A 25,250-nucleotide genomic window follows, 5' to 3' on the forward strand; every position below is an offset into this window, starting at 1 on the left:
CAAAGTTGAGATTGATACTAATTTTATATTAAAACTTTTTTAGTGTTGCCAAATTAACTATCACAAATAGATTCGTACTGGACTTTCTGTTTCTTATGCCTCTTTTTCATTTTTTGTACATGTTTGGATTTAATTCTAGTGTTTATCATGACAAGGTTTGCTTCTGATTTTGTTTTTTGTTTTGTAAAACAGATTAGTGATTGCTTCAATAATTACAAAAACAGGAGTGAAGAATTACGTAAGCGGCTGGGGAGACCATCCATGAAAAGGGTTTATGTAAATGTGATCACATCGGCATTGCGGAGAATAAAAATTAAGGGCAACCATTTAAACGGTCGGTTGTTGATTTGAGTTCTAATTTAAGTTGTAATGCTATATTTTAGGATGTTTTAGCATTTGTTAGCTTCACTTAAAGGGTATTAAATGTGTTTTTGAATTTATTTTTTTTTGAAAAACATTCTTGAAAAAAAAAATGTTTCTGTAGAGTAACTTGAATCAGTGTTTTGAACCCTCACCTGGCTTGACCGGTTCAACCAAAACTTGAGGCCTTCACTGGGTCGGGTTACCAATTTCACTGTTCATGGCAAACCCCTAGAAATTAAGACAATGATCGACGAACAATTAGTGGTTGGGATGTTGGGGCTTTTGAAGAAGAAGGGCCGGTGAGTGGAAAGGTGATGACAAAGGTGATTTTCGGTGAGTAAAACGACTGAAAATTGTAAAAATAAATTGGCGGCAACAACCCGATTAGTGAGGCAAACAAGGGTGGGGTGAGATGAGTTTTGGTCAAGAAGCTAAGGGGAGAATTTTCGTGTTGATGGGGTGTGTTTTCGACACTAGAAATATGCCCTATTTGGCTTTGGTTGTCAACACCGACAGTATAATTTGGGGTATTTTTATAGGATTTCAAACTTGTAAAAACTTATGATAATTTTTAAGGGTATATTTGCTGAATTTTAAAACTTTTTATATGCTGACGTCACCGATTTAACCTGCTGGTCAAACTAGTTCAACCGGTCAACCCGAACCCAGCCACTTTGCTTGGTCTCACCCCAAGCTCGGTTTTAAAACCTTGACTTGAATATGCTTTATATCTATAATATAAGAATAAACCAAATAAGCGTTCTACTCTAATAGGCTTTGCTTCTATAAGCTCTATTTGAAGAAGTTGTATCTGACCAACTCAAATGATATTATTAAAAATAAAAAATAAAGAAGAAGAAACTATATAAAATATGCATTATAAAACTGAAATTCACTCAAAAAACCTATGGAGTTGAAACAAAAAACTTGCAAACAAGAGCAACATAATTAAGCTTTTACAGCCAATCCCCAACATATATAAGAGCCTTTTAGCCTTGTTTCTTCTGTGGCTCCACTTGCAGAGACACAGAAAGCCAAAAAGCAAATAGAGAAGTACTAGTAATTAGCTCCAGCATTTGTAGTCACAACTTGAACTACAAATTATATACACCAGAAATTCACAATTACAGATTAACTAATTTTGGTTGGTTTGGATAGTTGTAAGCTGGCGATGTTGGCGGTACAGCTTCATGTATGGGCGGATTGCGATGACTGTAACCTGGAATGGCTGTGCTCGCCTTCATAGGTTACAATTAGCATCGAAGGGTCATCAGGGCATCTCTCGACATGCTTCCTTGCTGGGCACCCTCTCATACTGCTACATTTGTAGTATCCCCTGCATTTTAAAAGCTTATTAGTAAGTTATGTGCTAAAATTTCATATTACAAGTATCACATACATTAATTAATACACAAATAGACAACATATATGAGTCAATAAGACAGTAGTGATGTTACACTTCTTATAATTTATTAGAAGATGAATAAGAATGAGTATCCTCTAGTGCTTGACTTGTTCATAGTTCAATCTAAAGAAGCAGGGCTCAATCTGGGCCTCAGTTGAGCCTATACTGGCATGATTTACTTTGTCCAAGGCTCAGTACACTCTTGAACACAAAGCACAACATGGGCCTGAACATCCCAGAGTGGAAAAAAATTGTTTGTTATCTTGTGTGTGTTTTTCGGTTTTTCATTTGGGTCAATATGTCAAAATTGGTGGCAATATTGTTACTAGTAGATGTTATCCATTCTTATTAAGTTTAAGATTCATTAAATATAGCATTCTATGTTTACTCTAATGTCTCATCCTACCTACCCTTCTCCTTTAGGGACTTGAAATGCAAGACTTGTTATGGGAATCTAGACATGATCTAAAACCACTTGCTATAAATTGGACGCTTGTCATCAATTGAAAAAAAAAAAAAAAAAACACTATTTCTAATTCTTTCATATATTGGATACTGACACTAAATAGTTAATTTGGACTTGTAAAGTTTCTTCAGCCTACGGAATCCTAATTTGGACATGTAAACAAAAACATAAGCCAAAAGAAGATCTTCTCTACCTTGGATGTGGAGATCCCTTAATAGGTTTCTGTCCATATTTCCTCCATGAATACTCATCAGGAGGAATATCTGCAACCTTGTTACTGATGGCAGGCACCTTGATTGACCTCTTTATCCTGTGTTTCCTGTAAAAACACACAAAACAAGTTAATAGTCTCAACTCAAACACAACAAACAACACTGAAATTACAGCACAAATAAGGAAAAAAAAAAAAAAAAAAAATTAAAATCTAACCTCCTCTTTGAGCAATGACATTTACCAACAGTACTACATTTCATACTCCCATCTTCTCCCCTAACAGAACACCTAGTCCTTTTGGACTGTTGAGAGATCTGACTTGAATGCTGTGGCACACCAATCAATTGAAAAGAATTCCCATCAAAGTTAGCCACACTTCCATCCAAGCTCAAAGATGATATTAGTGACTTTGTTGAGGACATGGTCGGTGTGCAACTAGAGCCATCAAATTTGAGGTTCATGCCACTGTTTGTACTCCTGCTAGAGTACATCATATTCATATCGGCTTGATATTTCTGCTGTTGCTGTTGAAACCTCAACCTTTGCATCTGTTGCTGATGATGCATAAACTGAAAGTGTGGTGATGGTATTGGTTGGAGACGGAACTTTGGAGATGAGTTTTGCGGCAACTGCATAGGATCAGCTGGGATTATTTGGAGAGGTTTTGGTGAATAAACTGGTGTGTAATTAGGACTGTCTAAGAAAATATTTTGAGGCAAAGACGATGAAAGTTTCTTCCTCGACTTTCTGACTCTTCCATGACCAAAACTTGAGCTTAAAAGAGACACAACTCTTTTAAATCTAAACACAGCTTCATCAGTTTCACCTGCCAAGTTCCTGTACTGAACTTGATGATGATCTTTTTGTTTAGACAACAAACCAAGAACTCTGTAGCAGCTCTCAACAGCTGCCTTGTTTGCTTCTTCAACCTCCTCCATGTTCAACAAACACTAAAAATCAAACCCCAAGGAAAACCATCATAAAAACAAACACTTTAAGACCAAGATGAGACAAACATGAAAAAGAGAGCCAAAACTATCTTCATTAAAGAAACTAACCCAAACCCATTTTGCAAACAAGAAAAACTGAGATGGGAATTCAAAATCTTTTCAAACAAAAGCTGAATGTGATGATGATATCATATTGAAATCATCAAAAGTAAAAGACAAGTACCCAAATGAAAATTAACCAATTTTTTTCTCTTGTTATGGGAAAATCATTCTAAGTAAAGTGAAGAGGAAAAATAACATATGACAAGAAGACAAAAATTAAGAAAAGCTTAGTGAAGTTAGAGCTGAGGAATCCCAAATAAATTATCCCATAGTTTGAATAAAAAGATGTGAAAGAAAACTTTGATCACTTTATGGAACTTGTTGAAATGACACAAAGAAAACAAACAGTCTCTTTTAATTAAAATTTCACTTGTTCAAAACTTAAAAAATTAAAATAAAAATCAAAGGGAAAACTGAAAAGAGAGATAAATAGAGAAAGCGAAAGAGTGCTCTGTCCAATGGAAACAGACAACAGAGACCAGAAAGAAACTGAAGTCTCTGCTCAAGATCCTCATGCGGGTCTCACACCAAAGCACTCTTATTTTTTTCTTCTTTTTGTTTAAAAAAAATTATCCTATTTTTAAAATAAAATAAATTTATTTAATTATTCTAAATTTATTTTTTTTTTTTTTTTTTGTTTAAAAAAAAAATTATCCTTATTTTTAAAATAAAATAAATTTATTTAATTATTCTAAATTTATAATATATTTTAAAGTTTATTTTTTTTTTTGAGGGTAACTTTCATATTTTCCATGAGGAATTGAATGAATTCAAAATTGATGTTTAATGTTAAAAATTTAATATTTGTTATTAATCACGTGTATTTAATGATTTATATTAAAAATAAAACATTGAAATTTCAACAATTAGGCATAATAAAAAGTAAATGACAAATATAAATTATTAATAAAATAAAAAAACAAAAGTGGTTAATTAATTAGGTTACTTTAGTTTTAGGGTGGCCTTTTGTGAGAAGGTCCGCCACCAAGAGTAGGGCCTAAAGCTCCAATCTAACATCCCCAGTTAACCGTTAGAATGAACGGACGGTAGAGATCGTGACACGTGGAGTAGTATGAAAGTATTTTTGTCTGTATGTGTAGGTGGGACCAGCAGCCAAGTCAAGACAACAGTTGACCTGACAGAGATTCTGTCTGCCCATCCCTCTCTTCCATTCTATTCATGTATTAATTTTTTAACGAATTTACTCTTTTACCCCTTTTAAATTTACCATTTTACCCATGGATCGAAGGAGGATGGTTATGGGGAAAAAAAAAAAAAAAAAATAGAATACTTTTAAACATTGTTCTCCATAAAAGATTTGAATTTATTTTATATTTGAATTTACTTTTTTAGATTTTAGGATGAATTGATGTTCATTGTAATCTTATTTTTAAGCCTTTCAATTTGAGTTAATACATGGATAAAGATTAGCTCACAATCTAATCTTATAAATTTTCTCTTATAATCTCGATGTGACAACTCATAATTGGTAAATTCGTAAATAGGTAGACAAGACCCATAACGAGCAGACAAGATCCATTTACGAACTGATCAATTATAAGCTGTCTCGTCAGGATTATAAGAAAAAGTTTATGAGATTAAGTTGTAAGTGTAGTATTACCTTTGATACATTGACCTTTAAAATTTAATTTAATAACAAATAGTTGTCTGAATTTATGTTTAAGAGCATACGATTAGATAATTCATAAACAAAATATTTATTTATTTTATGCATTGCACTTCATACAGTATAATATTTCTATAGTGATACCCTATATGAAAATAACTTCTATAAAGTCACAAAAAATTGTAGTCCCAACTTAGGCTAGTTATAAGCCTAGTTAGTAAATTTGCGAATTATTCGCGAATTTTACGCCCACCCATATAATTCGCGTATTATTTGCGAATAGTCGTATTTTATAAGCCTAACCGTATTAGCCGCGAATTATATGCCTCGGCCGTATTATTAGCGAATTATTCTCGTATCTGATTTTTTTTCAAATTTTTATAAAACGTACTTTTCACCATTTTTCGTATCATACCCGTAAAATTCCAGTACCATTTTTTTGCCGTACTCGTATATTTGAAATGTTATATAAATTTTAACCAAGTGGCTCATGAAAAGTGCTAAAACCAGGATTGATATTGCCATATTTTTCAAAAGGTATTATTGATAATGTGTCGTATTAAACCCGTATATACCCTTATCGTATTTTTTCCGTATCCGAATTTTATGGCCGAATTTTTACAACCGTATTTTTCACCATTTGCCATATCATACTCGTAAAATTCACATACCTTTTTTTTGCCGTACCCGTATTTACTAACTAGGATTATAAATAAGAATAAACTCTACATTATAATAAATTATAATTTTTCTAATTCCCGTTTTAAGAAACTTGTTTCCATATAGTAATAATTATTTGTATATTACAAAAAAAATATATATCCTAGTTTTTTGAAACTATGTCTATTTTCTTTTATCAATGTCTATACCTTAGATTTGATGTGCTTCATTTATTAATTATTAATGCATTGCATATTTTACTTCTATACCACTTGTACTTAATGATAACTAGAGGGTGTTTGTTTAAGCTTATAAACTGGTCAAATTAGTTTATAAGTTCTAAAATTAAGTTGACCTGTTTGTTTATAAATTTTTTGGATTTATAAGCTGAATTTTTTTGGCTTATAAGTTACTTTGGCTAAATATATTATCATATTATCTCTTTTTAATTTTAAAATTCTATCATATACCCTTATTTTTAATAATATAGTACCATTTTTAGTTATTTTAATAATAAAATATACATATAAGCCACATTTTACCAAACGCTTCAACTTCTTATCAGTCACTTATAAGTACTTTAACCAAACACGTAAGAGAGAACGATATTTTCCCAGCTAAGGTTTGATGAAACAACACTTTCCCACCCGTCAAGTTTCAAAATAACACTTTCCCACCTTTCGTTAGGTTATGTTAGTGTTTTCTGTTAATATTTGACTGAAAAGACAAAAATACCCTTAAATATTTTATTTCTTAATTTGTTTATTATAAATTAAAATTTAGTTAATTCAAAATCTCTATTCGATTATTTATTAGTCCAAGTATAAAGTGTTATTTTGAAACTTGATGGGTGGAAAAGTATCGTTTTGCCAAACCTTGGGTGGAAAAATGTCGTTCTCCCAACATGTAACTGCTTAAATTTTAAATGTTTATAAGCTCAAATTAGCTTATTAGTATTAACTGTTTATAAACTAATTTTCATAAGTTCAGTCAAACAGGCTTTAAGTCAAAATAATAATTTTTTTTAACAACACTTCTATTAAATTATAATTTTTTTATAGTAATAAAATTAATGTGGTCCAAAAAGGTTTATGTATATAAACATATGTTTTGTAATATTCCGACCAAAATAAGGGTGACGACATATTATGCGAAGAAGGTTAGAGCATTTATTATGGTAATTGGTGAACAAATTGATGATTATAATATATTGGTTTAGGGCGTTTCATGATTTGTACCAAAACAAGGTTGAATATATTTGATGTAAGTAGAAATCAAAATAGACAACACCCCGTGACCCATCATCTTCTTATACAAATTAAAGACAAAACATCTTCTATTCTTGGCCAACTTTCAAGGAGCCAGTCAAAGGGAACATTCATTTTCTTGTCCCCTTTGGACCCCCTCTCCCTCTCCCATTTTGATTGCCTCTAATTGCTCTTATCATAACTTTTTAACTATATATTAAGTCACTTGGTTAGTGAACAAGAGTCTGATTGTAACTATCTGATGTGTATGTATTAATTTGTAGTATCATGTCAATAATTAGTATTATATAATTTTTAATTATTGGGCAGCTTATAAATTATACTGTCACCTAAATTTACATTTTTTTTTTTTTTAAGTAAACGACATGTTCCATTTAAAGATTAATAAAATAACAAGTTTTCAGCTTTGGTTTCATTTATTGTAGATTCTCACCATTAAATTAATACTGTTAATAATTTTTGATATCTAACACATTATAGAAAGTGTTATTATCAAATTGCCATTAACAAATAAATTAATAAATTACTTTTTTAACCCCTAAATTAGTAGAATTAGAAAAATAATCATCTTATTTTCAAATTTATTTCAATAACACCATCTTCTTCAACCTTCATCTTCTTTAGTAGCCAAATTTGACCTTCGGGATCTTCTTCGCCTCTTTCTCTCTTCTCCAAAAAGACAACCAAAACAACCAGTCACTCCAAAAAGACAACCAAAACAACCAAATCAACTCCAAAACTACTCCAATTGAAACCTAAACTCAAAGAAACCCTAGGGTTGGCCAACAGCAAACGGTGAGCAAGCTCGGTTCGAGTTGTTAGGGCTTTGGAAGTAGAGAGGTTGATGAGTCTTTTGGTGGTGGTAGGTCGAATTTTGGAGATCGGAGGTGGCCAGAATTTGGCTTGGAAATGTCAATTGTGTGAAGAAAAAAAAGATGAAAATTCCGATGAAATGGAGAGTAATGACGGCAAAAGAAGGTATGAGTTTTGAAGAGAAGGTGATGAGGGTTCAATAGGTGGTCTCAGAAGTGATTTTAGATGTCAGAATCGGCTAGAAAATGGTCGAGAACGAAGGTGGCGATGCTTGCTAACGTGCACTGCCTTCTACTAATGTGTGCCTACAATAGTAAATCTGTCTTCTTAAGGGCATTTGTAAAAGAAATTTAAAATATAGAGAGTTATTTTGAAATTTTTATTTTTATTTTAAATTTAATGTAATACAAATGATCACTTTAATTTTTTACCGTCATATTAAATAATTTTCTCTTAATTTAAGAACGAAAAAGTGGAATAACTTATATGTGAAAAGTTGCCATTTCGCTGATATTTAGGTGGGATATTGTGGGAACATGTAGTTTACTTTTTGCACATCTAACCTACCCTACCCTTTACGCAATTAAATTGATTTGTAAGAAAGAATAAATAATGATAAATGAAACAGCTTTTTCTCCACTATTAGCTAGAGATATGAAACCAATTTGAGGATATATATTATTAATTATATTATATTAATTGAAAGAATGAACTGGCAACCATGTCTTAATTAGTGTGAATGTGTGATTATAATATTTAATTAATTAATGGGCATGATTAAGTTTGACAGCAGCATATGCCAATGCCACTATATTAATTTTCTACTTTTCTTGGTTTCAGCTTTTTACATACTACTAATTAATTAATTAATTAATATACCACTATCCAGCAATTAATTAATTAATTATAGAGATTGACTTAAACACAAATAAAGAAGAAAAAGTTGCCTATCGCTACTAAAAAGGTCACGCTGAACAGTAGGTTTTTCCTTGGAAGGAAGATCATGTGTTCACCTTTATTCTTCTCCATTTCTTTCTGTTTCGTATTGCCAAAATTCGGTATGTGTGTATATATTATTATGGGTTTGGTATAAATTACTCCTTTGTATTGTTTAGAATTTAAGCATATGAAATAAAAATTCTAACGAAATACTAACAACCATATACTCCCTCTGTTTTTTTATAAATCTCGTTATGAGGGAATTAACTTTTTTCAAAATAAATAACGTTGTCTTTTCTCTTTTAATGTTTTTCTGACCCACATCTCCATTCTCTACTTTGCCCCTCGTCTCTTCTCTCCACTTTTTTCTATGGCCCACATCTCTTCTCTCTCTCTTTATCTATCTTTTCCATCGCCCACGTCTCCTTCTTTACTCTCCCCTCATCTCCTATCTTCACTTTTTTCTATGGCCCACATCTCATCTCTCTCTTTCAATATTTCACACACGTGTGAACAAAATTTTTCCACCTGCAATATAAGAGGAAAAAGTCAATTTAAGGAGAGATAAAATTGATTCATTAAAAACTATGCAGAGGCTTAAAACGCCAGTTATATAGAAATGAAGGAAGTATAATAATTCTCTAGTTAAGAAGTCTTGCTATAAATTTATCAGGACCATATATATACATAACTGGATCCGAGTTGTAAAATATCATTTTAATCTAATGTAATGAATCCAACTATGAATATGTATGGTGTTAGGGCCAAAAAATGTCCTCGACCTAAGTAGGCCCAAAAACGAAGACACCTTCAAGAAAGCTGAATGCTCAGGCCCAATTCCGATGGGGCCCATAACTTAGTCCTGCAGATGAGGCCCGTTCGATATGCTTTCCCAGTTCCTCACCATCCAGACCCAGGCCTTCAGATCCTAGAACACCTCTTGGACTTACGATCAACTTGAAGCCCACAACTGCTTACGAACTACAGTACTACTTAAACTTTACTAAGGAAGTCAATCACTATCCTAATTTGTCTAAGGCCCGTATCCTAGGCACACTAGGACTCCCTTTCCTACTGAGATGAGGGAGCCGAAGGCTCCACTCTTGGAGAAAACCATCGCTACAAGGACTCCCAGTCCTACCAGGATTCGAAGACCCTGCAGTCACTATTTAAACAAAGGCCAGCCCTCTCACAAAGGACAGAGACATTACACTTTAAAACCTTGGAGTTCCCACCCTTGAGAACTTCGCATTACAGCCATAGTCACAGTTCCTGACTAGACTTCCGGTAAACCTTCTTCTCCCTAACCGTCACTAAACTAGCCCACTCAGCCTTGCTGACTTGAGCGTCGGAGTGCCTACAGCAAACACTACCCTGGTGTTTTCCGTCCGCTTCACGCTTGTTTTCTTACGTGTGCAGGTGCAGCAGATCGCTAGTGGCCTCAATCTCACAGGATCAATCCCCCTTTTTGTAAAGGTAGATTTTTGCATCTATAGTTTATACCTTCAATTGGCCTAGACCGATTCATAAGTTTACACCTTCAATCAGCTCAGATCGACTCATAAGTTTACACCTTCAATCAGCTCAGACCGATTCATAAGTTACACCTTCAATCAGCCCAGACCGATTCATAAGTCACACCTTCAATCGGCCTAGATCGATTCATAAGTTTACACTTTCAATCGGCCCAGATCGATTCATAAGTTACATTTTCAATTGGTCTAGACCGATTCATAAGTTACACCTTCAATCGGCCCGACCGCTTCATAAGTCACATCTTCAATCGGCTCAGACCGATTTATCGATTCACACCTTCAGTCGACCTAGACTGACCTATAGATTTACATATTTAGTCGACCCAGACCGATTGAAGGACTTGCACCTCCAATCGACAAGTCATAAACCTAACCCACTAGACAGTCCAGACGACTCAACCGCTTGGCCTCGTCAAAATCACAAAGCACAAGCAGTCAGTTCAACCCCTAATACATCTACAAACAATCAAGCAACCAACTCATCCATCCACAAGGAAAGTAGCAAAACAAAAACACAAGTAAAAATACAAAAGCCACTGACAACTATGTATAAGATAAAAGAGCCCCAAGCGGCTAAGTATCAAGTACAAAAGAAGGCACACATGCCATGGAAGGGCATCGCAGGCCCCAAAATACATGAGTTAAAATAAACCTAAGGGGCATCATGGCCCACATCATCAGTGCGAGTCATCTCACCCATCTTCGACTCGATCACCTTATCACCGACCCCAATGCTCGTCCCCGCAACCTGGTCGCCTACATCCTTTGTGATCAATTGCCGCGGCTAGCTAGCAAGGTCTAGAATCTGATCATCGACCCGTTCTTTTACGCGAGCAGCAGCCTCTTTCTCCTCCATCTCCTATAGAAGTTGGATGTCCTCATCCAAGTTCTAATGGGAGGTGTTCCTGGCCTTGTACTCGAGCATGAGCTCTCCCCTAGCCCTGATGATGGCGTCATCAGTGATGCTAAGGTACTACTCCCTTAGGGACTAGACTTCTACATTCTTCTTGGCCAGCTCTCTCCTCAATCGATCCAGCTCTGCCTCGACCTCCCTCAAACACTGTTGGCTCTCCCGTTCGGCTTTCTGGGCCGTCGCTTCTCTCTATTACAGATTGGCATTGGATTTGGATACATCTTGTATCCTCTTCTCCTGTGACACGGTGGATTTTCTCAAGTGCAGGCTGTAAGTGAATGCTTGCATGACAAAACAACTCGATCAGCATACGACCACAATAAACAAAATAAGGTAAAACTCCGGTTCATACCTGAAAAGCATAAGAAACCCCCCAGTCAGCGACTGCGATTGCGCTTATTTGGTTTAAACGGTTCTCGTCTATCGAGAACAGGAATGAGTCGGCCAATTGGCTCATGGAAGCTGCGTTCGAGTAGGTCAACGCAGAAGCCGAGATGCTAAATGTGATCATCTTAGTCTCCTCATCCAAGACCACGGTCTTGGATGACCCAGCTCCGGCTGCAGGCTGACGACTTGGTGGAGTCGCCACCACATCCTCTGTTCTTCTCTCCTCTCTGGTCGAGGATTCCCTCTTTTGTTTCTTGCGACGTGTCACAATAGATTCGCTCGCACTTGGGACGGTCAACTTCTTCATTTGCTTTTTTGCAATCGTAAACTCTTCAACAGTTAGTGGGTTCAGCCTCGACTTACTGTACAAGATATGATTGCAGTAGCGAGTTAGCAGCACACTCTAGGTTTGCTTCAACAAAGGGAAGGGGATACCTCGCTGGATCACTCCTACTTCGGCCTAAAGATGACTCGTCCTGAGGTTAGCTTCCTCCAACACCACTCGCCAATCCCTCTGCGCTTTTGGAATGGCTAGAATCTTCTAGGTCTACACGTCCAAGCCGTCTCCACTTTGCCCGGCTCGGTTGAATTCAAGATCTGCAAAGAAGAAACACAATAAGATTTTAGTAATCAAAATCCAAGGTAAAGACAAAGTTTCTCACCAATGGCTCGCCAAGTGCATGGAATCTCGCCCTAACCTCTCTCCCCGAAGACTACATCAACCCTCATAAAAAAGTACCGATCCTTCCAATTCTTGTCACTAGCCCGGAGGTCGGTCACGAGGTAAGCCCGATCATGTCTAAGGTTGATCAGGTATCGACCTTTGTCCTTGTCGTTCTCTTTCAGGAAATACGAATACAACAACTCGTACAGCCCAAACATCACCTGGTTCCGCACACAAAGGTCATCCAGAGCCATCAGTAAGCTTTATCCGTTTGGCATAATCTGGGACGGGGCGGTCATGAAATGGTTCAGGACCTCCCATACAAGGCAAGAGATGAGAAGCCTCAGTCCATCGTGAAACCATTTCTTATAGGCGCTCACCCAACATTTCACCTCCCAATCGACTCGTTTGTACAACCGCGACGTCCTGATCTCGATAGAATCTGAAATATGATACATCGTCCGGATCCGTCACACATCGTTGTCCTTCAGCAATGGCAGGTAATCCCGACTCAAGATCCCACTGCCTAGTCGACTTAGCTCATCCTCGGAGCCACTACTGGCGGAGGGTGAACTCTCAGAATCACCAACTCTATCGGAGTCTTCCCTACCCCTTGCCTATCAGACTCATCATCACTCGGGGTGGCGTCACTCGCTCCAGAGGCAACCACATTCACCCTAGTCGGTATATCGACCGGAGCGCACCCTTCGGGCATCATCACCATGGTTGGGGCATTCTCGTACTTGTCCCCAACTCTTGCCTCAGCCTCACTCGAGCTGCTCGACCCTGACCGTGACATCAAACACTTTATCCACTCGCCCCGACCGATCGACCTCTTTCATTTTTGAGCCTACTCCGTTCTAAAGCCTTACTCACCCTGAACCACCGATCGACTCCCTATCCAAGAACACACGCCACCTGATTCCTACTCGCCCCGAGTCACCGATCGACTCCCTGTCCGAAAGCCAACGCCGCCTGACTCCTACTCGCCCTGAACCACCAACCGCCCCGATCCTTGAACACCAAATTCTCCAACTCCTATTCGACCTTTAACTCAGTCCGGACGACCGACTACCAACTTAGCTTAAAACCACCAACTAGTCGGTTTGAAAGACCGATTGACCCAAGAAGACTACCAAACTTCAAACCCCAGCCGAACACCACACTTGACTCGGTCAGGCAGGCCGAGACGAGCCAAATGGGATACTTGTATAAATCGACTTCATCTTTTAAAAACCCAAACAAAACCCAGAAAAACTATTGTAAACCCAGAATCCTCGATCGCCGACGAATGTTTTTACCTTCTCCGTTCGACCTAAAATTCAAACCTATTCAAAATAGAACACAACTCCTCCCAAAACTTTCCAAAACCTTTCAAAAACCCACCAAACCCGCCAAAAACTTCCCAAACTTGGTTCAATTTCTCCAAAAACGTCACATAAATGAAGAAAACAACAAAAGGAACAGAAAAAAGTATAAGGGAACGAGTGTTTATCGTAGAAGTGGCCAAAAATCCCAAAATCCTTCAAAGCTGCGAAGAAAACCCAAAGAACAGAGGAAAACGCGAAATAAAGAAAATGGAAATGGGAAGATGAAACGAACGGTCGCCCCCACATATTTATTGACGAAATAGTGTTAGAGCTAACATGTGGCGGCCTATGATTGGTCATCGAGAACCGCGTGACTTTGATTTTCCTGCCCAAATTCAGAAGGTGTTCGATCGTACACGTGTCGGGAGATGGATTATCCATCCGTGCTTTGTTCCCGAACAATAACCACTCACCCGGTTCACCCGACCGAGCGGAGTTACCACTAGACGCATTGACTGTCCAGCCTCGGTTCCCAAGCCTCATAACGAACAGTGCTTTAGCGAAGCACGAACTCCAATCACTCGGTCATCCCGACTGAGTGAACTAGCTTTCTTGAGGGGAAGCACACATACACCCATTCGCTCAGAGTCAACCAATCAGCCTAAGACACCACCACCAAGTTAAGCTTGATGTATCCCGCTCGGTGGGAAGTACCGAGCGAGCACACCTTCAAGGATAGCTCGCGCCACCCGCTCATCTAGTCAGTTATACTGAGTGACGACATCGTCATGAGACAACTTGCACACCCACTCCTTGGCTCGATACATGAACTAAAAACACCTTCGTGGGATGATCCACATGCCCCCGATCATTTGTCTCGATACATTGAATGAGAACAACTTCAGGGGAGGTTTCACTTACTTTCCCGCTCTAGAGGACATACCAAGTGAGGATATATGGAGCAGACTCTTCATGCTCCCCTTCGACCCGACATTCTAGGCGACTTTAATGCGATCAGCTTCACCCCCCCACTCGATCAGATGCACCGAGCACGTTCATGACTAGGCTTCACCTCCATCCACTCGGTTTGGCGTACCGAATGATGCATCGACAACAAAATTAGCACTGTTCGCTCTCAAGAGAGGGGAAGCAATACGTTCATAAGCTCAGCCGGTCGGTCACGAAGGTGATCGGATACACTTCCACGCAATGCTCTCTAAGCTAAGCACTCATTAACTTAGAGAGTGGAGGGAAAACTGTTAGGGCCAAAAAATGTCCTCAGCCCAAGTAGGCCCAAAAACAAAGACACCTTCGACAAAGCTGAATGCTCAGGCCCAATTCCGATGGAGCCCATAACTTAGTCCTGTAGATAAGGCTCGTGCTGTATGCTTTCTCAGTTTCTCACCATCCAGACCCAGGCCTTCGGATCTTAGAACACCTCCTGGACTTATGATCAACTTGGAGCCCACAACTGTCTACAAACTACAATACTACTTGAACTCTACTAAGAAAGTCAATCACTATCCTAATTCATCTAAGGCACGTATCCTAGGCACACTGGGACTCCCTTTCCTACTAAGATGAGGGAGCCGAAGGCTCCACTCTTGGGGAAAACCACTGCTGCAAGGATTCCCAGTCCCACCAGGATTTGAAGACCCTACAGTCACTATTTAAACAGAGGCCAACCCTTTCACAAAGGACAAAGACATTACACCTTAAAACCTTGGAGTTCCCACCCTTGAGAACTTCACATTACAACCGTAGTCACAATTCCCGACTAGACTTACGGTAAACCTTCTTCTCCCTAACCCTCACTAAACTAGTCTCACTCAGCCTTGCTGACTTGAGCGTCGGAATGCCTACGGCAAACACAACCCTGGTGTTTTTCGTCTGCTTCACGCTTGTTTTCTTATATGTGCAGGTGCAACAGATCGCTAGTAGCCTCAACCTCATGGGATCAGTCCCCTTTCACGGGATATGTCCAATTATGAATATGTATGGTATGATATGAATTTATATCGGTACGTCTTAATTAGAGAATAACTCTCTCTCTCTCTCTCTCTCTCTCTCTCTCTCTCTCTCTCTCTCTCTCTCTCTAAATATACCTATATGTGTATTTAATTTTTTTTTTAAAATTTTAAATCACCATAATTACAAATTAACTTAAAATTTTATGACAAATACTGGACCAATATCACGAGCAGTGCAATTACGAGACGTGTTTGAATCGCTTTTCAAAATTAAATTTTCACTTAACCTTTGTTAGGGCCAAAAAAGGTGCTCGGCCCAAATAGGCCCAAAGACGGAGACACCTCCAACAAAGATGAAAGCTCAGGCCCAATTCTGATGGGGCCCAAATCAGGGTTCTGTAGATAAGGCCTGTTCGAAAAGTTTTCTCAGCTCCTCACTATCTGGACCCAGGCCTCCTGATCTTGGAACGCCTTCTGGGCTTACGATCAACTCGGAGTCCACAGTTGCCTACGAACGACAGTACTACTTAATCTCTACTAAGGGAGTCAATGGCTATCCCAATTCGTCTAAGGTCCGTATCCTAGGCATACTAGGACTCCCTTTCCTACTGAGATAAGGCAGCCAAAGGCTTCACTCTTTGAGGAGACCACTGCTACAAGGACTCCCAGTCCCACCAGGATTCGGGAACCATACAGTCACTGTTTAAGTAGAGGCCAGCCCTCTCAAAATGGACAGAGACATTACACCTTCAGACTCTGAAGTTCTCACTCTTGAGAACTTTGCATTACAGCCATAGTCACAGTCCCCGACTAGACTTCCGGTAACCTTTCTTCTCCCTAACCCTCACTACACTAGCCTCACTCAGCCTTGCTGACTTGATCGTCGGAGTGCCTACGGCAAACACCACCCTGGTGTTTTCCGTTTGCTTCACGTTTGTTTCCTTATGTGTGTAGGTGCAGCAGATCGCTAGTGGCCTCAACCTCACGGGATCAGTCCCTCTTGCCGTACAGGTAGATTTTTATGTCTACAATTTGGCGCCCACCATGGGGCCTCTAGCAATCGTTTCATTTCACAAACCCTGCTACGTAAAGAAACTCTCGATGGTTGACAATTCTGATAACATTAACCTTGGCCTCGAGGCCAAACTGGAGGCGCTAACCGCCCTCATGCAACAACACTCAGACAAGGTGGCCATACTAGAAGCTGAGAACACTACCATCCAGACTAAAAAAGCCTCCATTAGGGCCGAAAACTAGTCTCTAAAAGAGAAGGTAAGTCGATTTTATGATCTTGAGTTTCTGCCTTGTCAAGTACAACCCAACCGGTTCCGCACCACAGTTCCCTCTATGTAACCTCTCCAAACTCCAAAGCACAGACCCACGACCTCAAATAAGAGGTCACACCAACTATGTTCATCATTGGTCAATGATTCAGCCCTGACTCATGGTGAACGGGGGCTGCCAATAGATTCCCTCTCGGTAGATCCGCTTCAGGCATGATCAAGACGTCCAAGTGACAAAAAGCCCACTACAACAAGAACCACTCATCCTCGCCATACCACCTCACCTTTGGTCAACTGTCCCTACCCAAACTCCACTAGACTCAGCTTATCCTCGCGGGTCGAGCGGTCACCCATTTCAAACCATCCCGCTCCAGTCCATCCATCCTAACGGACTGAGCGAGTTCCAAATAACCCCCTTAACCATCCATGTAGGGTGAAACACCCGATCAGTTACAATGGGAGTCACCCAACCGGAGGGAATGAATGGGGATCTAGGCTACCAAACGATACATGACAGAATGATCCACCAGGCTACACCAAGCGGATTGACCCAACAGAATGCATCGAGTGCGAATCCTTTGGCCAACTGAGTCAATCAGGATGACCTAGTTGTATCCGCCTCTCCCATGGAACAGATATTAGCCAAGAGACTGGTCGACGTAGAGGCAGTGATGAGACGCATACCAGTAGTGCCAATCTCTACGAAAAAGAGCAAGCCTTACTGCTATGCCGATTCGCCATTCGTGGATGCGATCGCGCTAGCCGACATGCCCCACAAATTCACTATCCTTAGCACGAAGCCTTACGATGGCACAACTGAACCAGATGATCACATATCCTCATATAAGCAGCAGATGTTTACCGTCTCGATACCTCGAACGCTGAGGGAAACCTGCATGTGTAAGAGCTTTGGTTCAAGCCTCTTCGGTCCAGCTCTTCAGTGGTACACCAACCTCCCAAACAGTTCAATAAACTCATTTGCCTAGCTCACTAACACATTCGTTGAATAATTCGCCAGCAGCAAGAAACTTGAGAAACTAGCAGCTGACCTGTACAGAGTCTACCAGAAAGGGGAGGGGGGGGGGGGGGGGGGGGGAGCCACTGAGAGAGTATGTCAGCAGATTCAACAGAGAAAAAATCTCCATTCCCTTTTGTAACCCCGAGACAGCCGTAGACACCTTTAGAAAGGGGGTCTCCTCCCGGATGGAGAACTATATAAAGACTTGACGAAGCTCGGATGCACCACGATGGAAGACACATTGGCCAGAGCTGTGATTCAAATAAGCTGAGAGGAAGATGAGATGAATCGGGCAAGTCATGCCCGGTACAACCCAAGGTGGAATGATAGGAGGTCAGAGCTCAAATCGATTGAACCCCGTTACCAACCCCCTCCACGCAATCTAAACAAAGTCAAAAAACTATATGATCGCCAGCCACTTAGAGCTGACAACAGACCAACCGGATCAAGCCAATATAAAATTCTATAATACAACCTTAACGTCGAACTAGTCTAGGTAGTGGCAATCATGAAGGGGATGTGACCTACAGTCAAGTGGCTGAACAAGCTCCATCCCGAGGTGAGCAGGGACAAAACCAAGTGGTGAGAATTCCACAATGACCATGGACATAACATGGTGGATTGCATCGGCTCTATGGTTGGAAGTCGTAACACTACTGAAAAGAGGACTTCTCCGAGATCTATTGACAGATAAAGGGAAGAATACAGTAAGCCAGAGAAGCTCAAAAGAAACATCTCCACCTCCACATCCACGAGAACCTACACCAAAAGAATTCTGCTCACTTATCTTAAGAGGGTCGGAGATCAGTGGGGTCAGTTATTCCTCAGTCAAACGCTACGTTAGAGCCAACCATCACCATGAAATCCAATCCATCCATCTATCCTCTCGGTCACACACCCATTAGGTAATTCAGTTTGAAGATGACGAGCTAGTCACCCTGGCTGCCCCTCATCACGATGCTCTAGTCATCTCCCTCCAGATCTCCAACATCCTAGTCAAGAAAGTATTCATAGTTGGGGAATCCTCGGTGAACATTCTCTTCCTTGAAGCAGTGAAGGCCATGGGTCTGGAAGAAGCAAACATCAGTAGACGTCCAACCATACTGGTTGGGTTCAGTTTTGAGTAGAAATACACCATCACAGAAATCGTTCTGCCTGTTTACGCAAGCGGAGTCAATAAGCAAACCGTTTTTCTAGTGATCGATTGTCCTTCACCATACAACGTCATCTTAGGCTGACCTTGGATCCACGACATGCGAGCCGTTCCATCTACCTTCCATCAAACTATAAGGTTTCCAACAAAATGGGGAGTAATGGAAATCAAGGGCGATCCTATGGCTTCCAGAGATTGCTACAAAAACGCCTTTAAAGGCAAAGGTCATGCTTCATAGCAACTACAGTCTCATCCAACCCCTCCAATCGAGGCAGATCAACCATCTATGGAAGAGTTGGATGAAGTGCAGATACACCTGGACGACCCCGAAAGAAAGACCCATATAGGTTCTTGCCTCAGGCCCGAGATAAGAGAGAGACTCATAGAATTCCTTAAACGAAACCAAGACTGTTTCGCTTAGTCCCACGCTGACATGACAGGAGTCAGCCCAGAGGCAATCATTCACCATCTCAAAGTAAATTCGGATCAACCCCTAGTGAAGCAGAGGCATAGGAAATTCGCACCAGAGCGCAATCAGATTGTCAATGAGGAGATTGATAAGTTACTGAATAATGGTCTGATCAGACAAGTCCACTACCTTGACTGGCTGGTAAACGTTGTGGTCGTAAAGAAAAAGAACGGAAAGTGGAGGGTTTGCATTGACTTTATGGATTTAAACAAAGCATGCCCTAAGGACTCCTACTCGTTCCCACATATCGACATGATGGTTGATGCAACAGCAGGCCAAGAGCTCCTAAGTTTCATGGATGCCTTCTTAAGGTACAACCAGATCTTGATGCATCTGGACGACCAGGAGAAAACAGCCTTCATCATAGAGAGGGGGACCTACTGCTACAAGGTGATGCTGTTTGGTCTCAAGAACGCTGGGGCTATCTATCAGTGACTAGTCAATAGAATGTTTGTCAAACACCTCGGGAACACCATGGAAATGTACATCGACGACATGCTCGTCAAGTCCTTGATGGCTGAGCAACACCTCGACCACCTTAGTCAGGCGTTCGCCATCTTAAGGAAGTATAACATGAAGCTGAATCCAGCAAATGCTCGTTCGGGGTCTCATCAGGTAAATTCTTGGGATACATGGTAACTCAGCGAGGGATAGAAGCCAACCCTAACCAAATCAGAGCAATCCTCAATATACCATCACCAACTTGCATCAAAGACGTCCAATACCTCATAGGACAAGTAGCCGTCTTGAGTTGCTTCATCTCCAGATCCGCCGACAAGTGCCACCACTTCTTCTACATGCTCAAGAAATCTAAAAAGTTTGAATGAACCCCTTCCTACGAGGAAGCCTTTCGACAACTGAAGAGATACTTGACCTCTCCCTCACTCCTTTCCATGCCTGTGGATGGGGACAAGCTTTACACCTATCTGACAGTCTCGGAGACAGTAATCTCAGTAATGTTAGTTTTGGAAGATAATACGAAGTAGCTACCTGTTTACTATTAAATCACTCCTCGATGCGGAGACAAGATACAATCAATTGGAGAAACTGGCCCTCGCCCTCGTACATGCATCCAAGAAGCTCAGGCCATACTTTCAGTGCCACTTCATAGTCGTACTCACCTCTTTCCCATTGAAGAAGATACTACATAAGCCAGAGTTATCAGGCCGACTCACGCAATGGACAGTAGATCTTAGTGAGTTTGACATATCTTTCCACCCACGCACTACCGTCAAGTCCCAAGCATTGGCAGATTTTATTGCTGATTTCACCCCGAACACTACTGTCCAAGCATAAAGAGAGTTATTGTGCATGAATAGCGGGTCGCCTTTAAAGTGGAGACTCTTAGTGGATGGCTCAAGCAATGTGAACGGAAGCAGGCTCGGGGTAGTACTTACTACACCAGAAGGAGACGTCATTCAGTGGGCCATATGATGCGGATTCAAGTGCACCAACAATGAAGTTGAATACGAGACTTTCATCGCTGGACTCTCCCTAGCCAAAGAAATCAGAGTAAGGAAGCTGGAGGTAAAGTCTGACTCCCAACTCGTGGTCAACCAACTATAAGGCACTTACGAAGCCCGTGACTCAAAGATGACAGCCTACTTGAACCTAGTCAAAGAATTGAAAACCGAATTTGAAGAATTCTCCATCGCCTAAGTCCCAAGAACAGAGAACACCCATGCTGACGCCCTTGCTAACCTCGGCTCAACCCTTCAATGTTCTTTCCAATCATCTAACCCTCTGTTATTCCTCCAATGGCCAGCCGACTAGAAGGAATGACCAACAAACAAGTCGTCCGAAGAAGCAATGGACATCGAACTGGCCGACTCTTGGATGACCCCGATAGTGAAATACTTGGAACACAATGAGCTCCCAACCGACAAGAATGAAGCATGCCGCCTGAGAGCGAGAGCCTCCAGGTTCACCATATATGAGGGCCAACTCCTTAGGAAGTCATTCTCTTGTCCCTACCTTAAAGGCATAAGCCCATAAGCCCAGAAGACACCAAACCGGGTTATCGCCGAACTCCATGAAGATAAATGTGGAAACCATGCAGGAGGATGTAGCCTCGTACACCGGGTGATCTCCGCTGGATACTATTGGCCAACCATACGCATTGACTAAGCGACTTATGTGAGGAAATGTGACAGTTGTCAGAGGTTCGCCCACGTCTCACACCTCCCACCTGAGCGACTCCACTCTACTCTCACACCTTGGCCGTTCATGAAGTGGGGAATGTATATAGTAGGAAAGCTCCCGACCGTGCCCAGGCAGCGCGTCTTCATCTTGGCAGCCACTGATTACTTTACTAAGTGGATCGAAGTCGAAGCACTCACACAAGTTGGAGACCAAGAGGTAAAAACCTTCATCTGGAAACACGTCATCTGCAGGTTTTGGATACCGAAGGAAATCGTCATCGACAATGGATCCCAATTTGTCAGTTCAGGCTTTAGAGATTTCTGCAGCGTGTGGGGAATCAAGCTTAGCTTCTCTACTCCCCACAACCCCTAATCCAACGGCTAGGCCGAATCATCGAATAAAACCATCATGCAGACTTTAAAGAAGCGTTTGTAGAAAGCTAAGGGTGCATGGGCAGATGAACTACCCGGGGTCCTTTGGTCCTACCGGACTACAACCCGCTCATCCACGAGCGAAACTCCTTTCTCCCTCACATACGGATCTGAAGCGGTCATCCCAACCGAAGTATCAGTTCCTTCCACCAGACTCTAATATGCGGACGAGGAAATCAACAGCTAGAACTTAGACATCGTCGATGAGCTACGCGAGTGGGCGAACATCTTCAACACAATATATCAGCAGTAGGCCACCCGACACTACAACTGCAATGTCCAGATCAGAACTTTCAAAACTGGCGACTGGGTCCTTCGCAAGGTCTTTCAAAATACTAAAGAGATCAACTCTGGAAAGCTCGGCCCCACCTGGGAGGGTCCCTATAAGATCACTAAAGAAGTAGAGAAAGGCGCCTACCGACTCCAAACTCCCAAAGGCAAAGACATCAGCAACAGTTGGAATACAGTCCATCTCAAACGTTACTACTTTTAGGTTAACTCATTCATCTACATTTCTGTTTTCTTTTTTCTAGTTTAAAAAAGGATGAGTGGGCCTATCCACCTCTTTCACCGTCAGTCGGCCTCATGACCCGAAGTCAATGAAGCATTATTCAGCAATTGAACAGTTTACGCCTTCGATCGGCCCAGACCAATCTACAAGTTTACGCCTTTATGAGTTTATGCCTTCGATCGGCCTAGACCGATCCACGAGTTTATGCCTTCGATCGGCCTAGACCGATCCACGAGTTTACGCCTTCATGAGTTTACGCCTTCGATCAGCCTAGACCGATCCACGAGTTTACGCCTTCATGATTTTACGCCTTCGATCGGCCTAAACAGATCCACAAGTTTACACCTTCATGATTTTACGCCTTCATGAGTTTACGCCTTCAATCGGCCTAGACCGATCCACGATTTTACGCCTTCATGATTTTACTCTTTCACGAGTTTACGCCTTTGATCGACCCAGACTGATCCACGAGTTTACGCCTTCATGATTTTATGCCTTCATGAGTTTACGCCTTCATGATTTTACGCCTTCATGAGTTTACGCCTTCATGAGTTTATGCCTTCGATCGGCCGAGACCGATTTTGAGTTTACGCCTTCATCGATGAAGTAATCGATGCAGCCAACTAAATAGTCCACACGATTCAGCCACTTGGCCTCGTCAAATTCACAAGACAAGTAGTCGGTTCAAACCCAAATACATCTACAAACAAACAAGCAATCAACTCATTCATCCATAAGGAAAGCAGCAAAACAGAATCACAAGTATAATATTAAAGAGCCTGAAGTGGCTAAGTATCAAGTACAAAAGTAAGGCACACATGCCAGGGAAAGGCATCGTAGGCCCCAAAAGTACATAAGAGTAACAATAAGCCTAAGGGGCATCATGGCCCATATCATCGGTGCGAGTCGTCTCGCCCATCTCCCCTATCATCGACCCCAGCGCTTGCCCTTACAACCTGGTCGCCCATATCCCCTATAACTGAGAGCCCCGGCTAGCTAGCGAGATCGAATACCTGCTTATCGACCCGCTCCTCCATGTGCCCAGTGGCCTCCTCTTCCTTCATCTCCCGCATAAGCTGGATGTCCTTGTCCGGGTTCCAATGGGAGGTGTTCCCGACCTTATACTCCAGCATCAATTCTCCTCGCGCCCTGATGATGGCGTTGTCAGCAATACTGATGCACTACTCTTTTAGGGACTCGACCTCCGTGTTCTTCTCAGCAAGTTCCTTCTTCAGTCGATCCAACTCGGCCTCTACCTCTCTAAGGCGTTGCTAGCTCTCCCGTTCGCCTTTCTGGGCCATCGCCTCTATCTGGCGCAGACTAGCATTTGATTTGGATACATCCTGTATTATCTTCTCCTACGCCATGATGGACTTCTTTAGGTGCAGGCTGCTCGTGAATGCCTATATAACAAAACAACTTGATTAGTACATGACCACAATAAGCATAAAAAGGTAGAAAACCGGCTCATGCCTGGAAAGCATGAGAAGCATCCCAATCAGTGGCCATAATCGCACCCATCTAGTTCAAATAGCTCTCATCCGTCGGGAACAGGAATGAGTTAGCCAACTAGCTCATGGAAGCCACGTCTAAATAAGTGGACGTAGAAGCCGAGATGCTAAAAGTGAGCATCTCAGTCTCCTCATCCAAGACTATAGTCTTGGAAGACCCAGCTCCGGCCGCAAGTTGACGATTTGGTGGAGTCACCACCACATCTGCCGTTCTCCTCTCCTCTTTGACCGCAGATTCCCTTTTTTGTTTCTCACGACGTCTCATGATGGACTCGCTTGCACTTGGGATGGTTAGCTTCTTCATTAGCTTTTCTGCAATTGCAAACTCTTTAACGGTTAGTGGGTTCAACCTCAACTTACTAAACAAAATATGACTGCAGTAGCAGATGAGTAGCACGCTCCAAGTTTGCTTCAGCAAAGGGAAGGGGATAACTCTCTGGATATCACCTACTCCGGCCCAAAAATGGCTCGTCCTAAGATTGGCCTCTTCAAACACCACTTGCCAATCCTTCTGTGCCTTCGGAATGGCTAGAACCTTCTAGGTCTACATGTCCAAGCCATTCCCGCTCTGCCCGGCTCGGTTGAATTCAAGATCTGCACAGAACAAACACAATAAGATTTTAGTAATCAAAATCAAAGGTAAAGACAAAGTTCCTCACCAGTCGCTTGCCAGGTGTACGGAATCTCGCCATGGCCTCTCTCCCTGATGACCGCCTCACCCCTCACAAAAAAATACCGATCCTTCCAATTCTTGTCACTCGATTGAAGGTCAGTTACTAAGTGAGACCGATCATGCCTAAGGTTGATTAGATATCGACCTTTCTCCTTATCGTTTTCCTTCAGGAAATACAAATACAGCAACTCGTGTAGCCCAAACATCACCTGGTTTCGCACACAAAGGTCCTCCAGTGCCATCAGTAACCTCCAACCATTCGGCATAATCTGGGATTGGGCGATCATGAAGTGGTTCAGGACCTCCCAGACAAGGCGAGGGATGGGAAACCTCAGCCCATCGTGAAACCATTTCTCGTAGACACTCACCCAATCTTTTGACTCCCAGTCGACCCGCTCGTATGACTGCGATGCCCTGATTTCGATGGAATCTGGATATGATACATCATCCAGATCTGCCACACATCATTGTCCT

General features: G+C 41.4%; 1 protein-coding gene across 1 annotated transcript; it reads right to left on the reverse strand.

The window, feature by feature from the left end:
• Nucleotides 1-1,221: 1,221 nt before the first annotated feature.
• Nucleotides 1,222-3,847, reverse strand: LOC116134860 (probable WRKY transcription factor 74). Its single transcript, XM_031420535.1, has 3 exons — nt 2,664-3,847; nt 2,428-2,553; nt 1,222-1,699 (listed from the first exon to the last, which is right to left on the reverse strand). Exons 1-3 carry the CDS (start codon nt 3,383-3,385, stop codon nt 1,552-1,554), a joined length of 996 nt encoding a protein of 331 aa, XP_031276395.1. The 5' UTR covers nt 3,386-3,847; the 3' UTR covers nt 1,222-1,551.
• Between the last annotated feature and the right edge of the window lie 21,403 nt (nt 3,848-25,250).

The sequence above is a fragment of the Pistacia vera genome, unplaced genomic scaffold (assembly GCF_008641045.1).
Source record: "Pistacia vera cultivar Batoury unplaced genomic scaffold, PisVer_v2 Contig292, whole genome shotgun sequence".
NCBI classification, from domain to species: Eukaryota; Viridiplantae; Streptophyta; class Magnoliopsida; order Sapindales; family Anacardiaceae; genus Pistacia; species Pistacia vera.

Bases quoted from the DNA above. Each gene is read 5' to 3' on its own strand.
- LOC116134860 (XM_031420535.1), bottom strand. From the start codon at position 3,385: ATGGAGGAGGTTGAAGAAGCAAACAAGGCAGCTGTTGAGAGCTGCTAC. The intron at 2,554-2,663 runs GTTAGATTTTAA...GTGTTTTTACAG, and splicing joins TGTCATTGCTCAAAGAGGAG to GAAACACAGGATAAAGAGGT. The intron at 1,700-2,427 runs GTAGAGAAGATC...TTTAAAATGCAG, and splicing joins AAGGGATCTCCACATCCAAG to GGGATACTACAAATGTAGCA.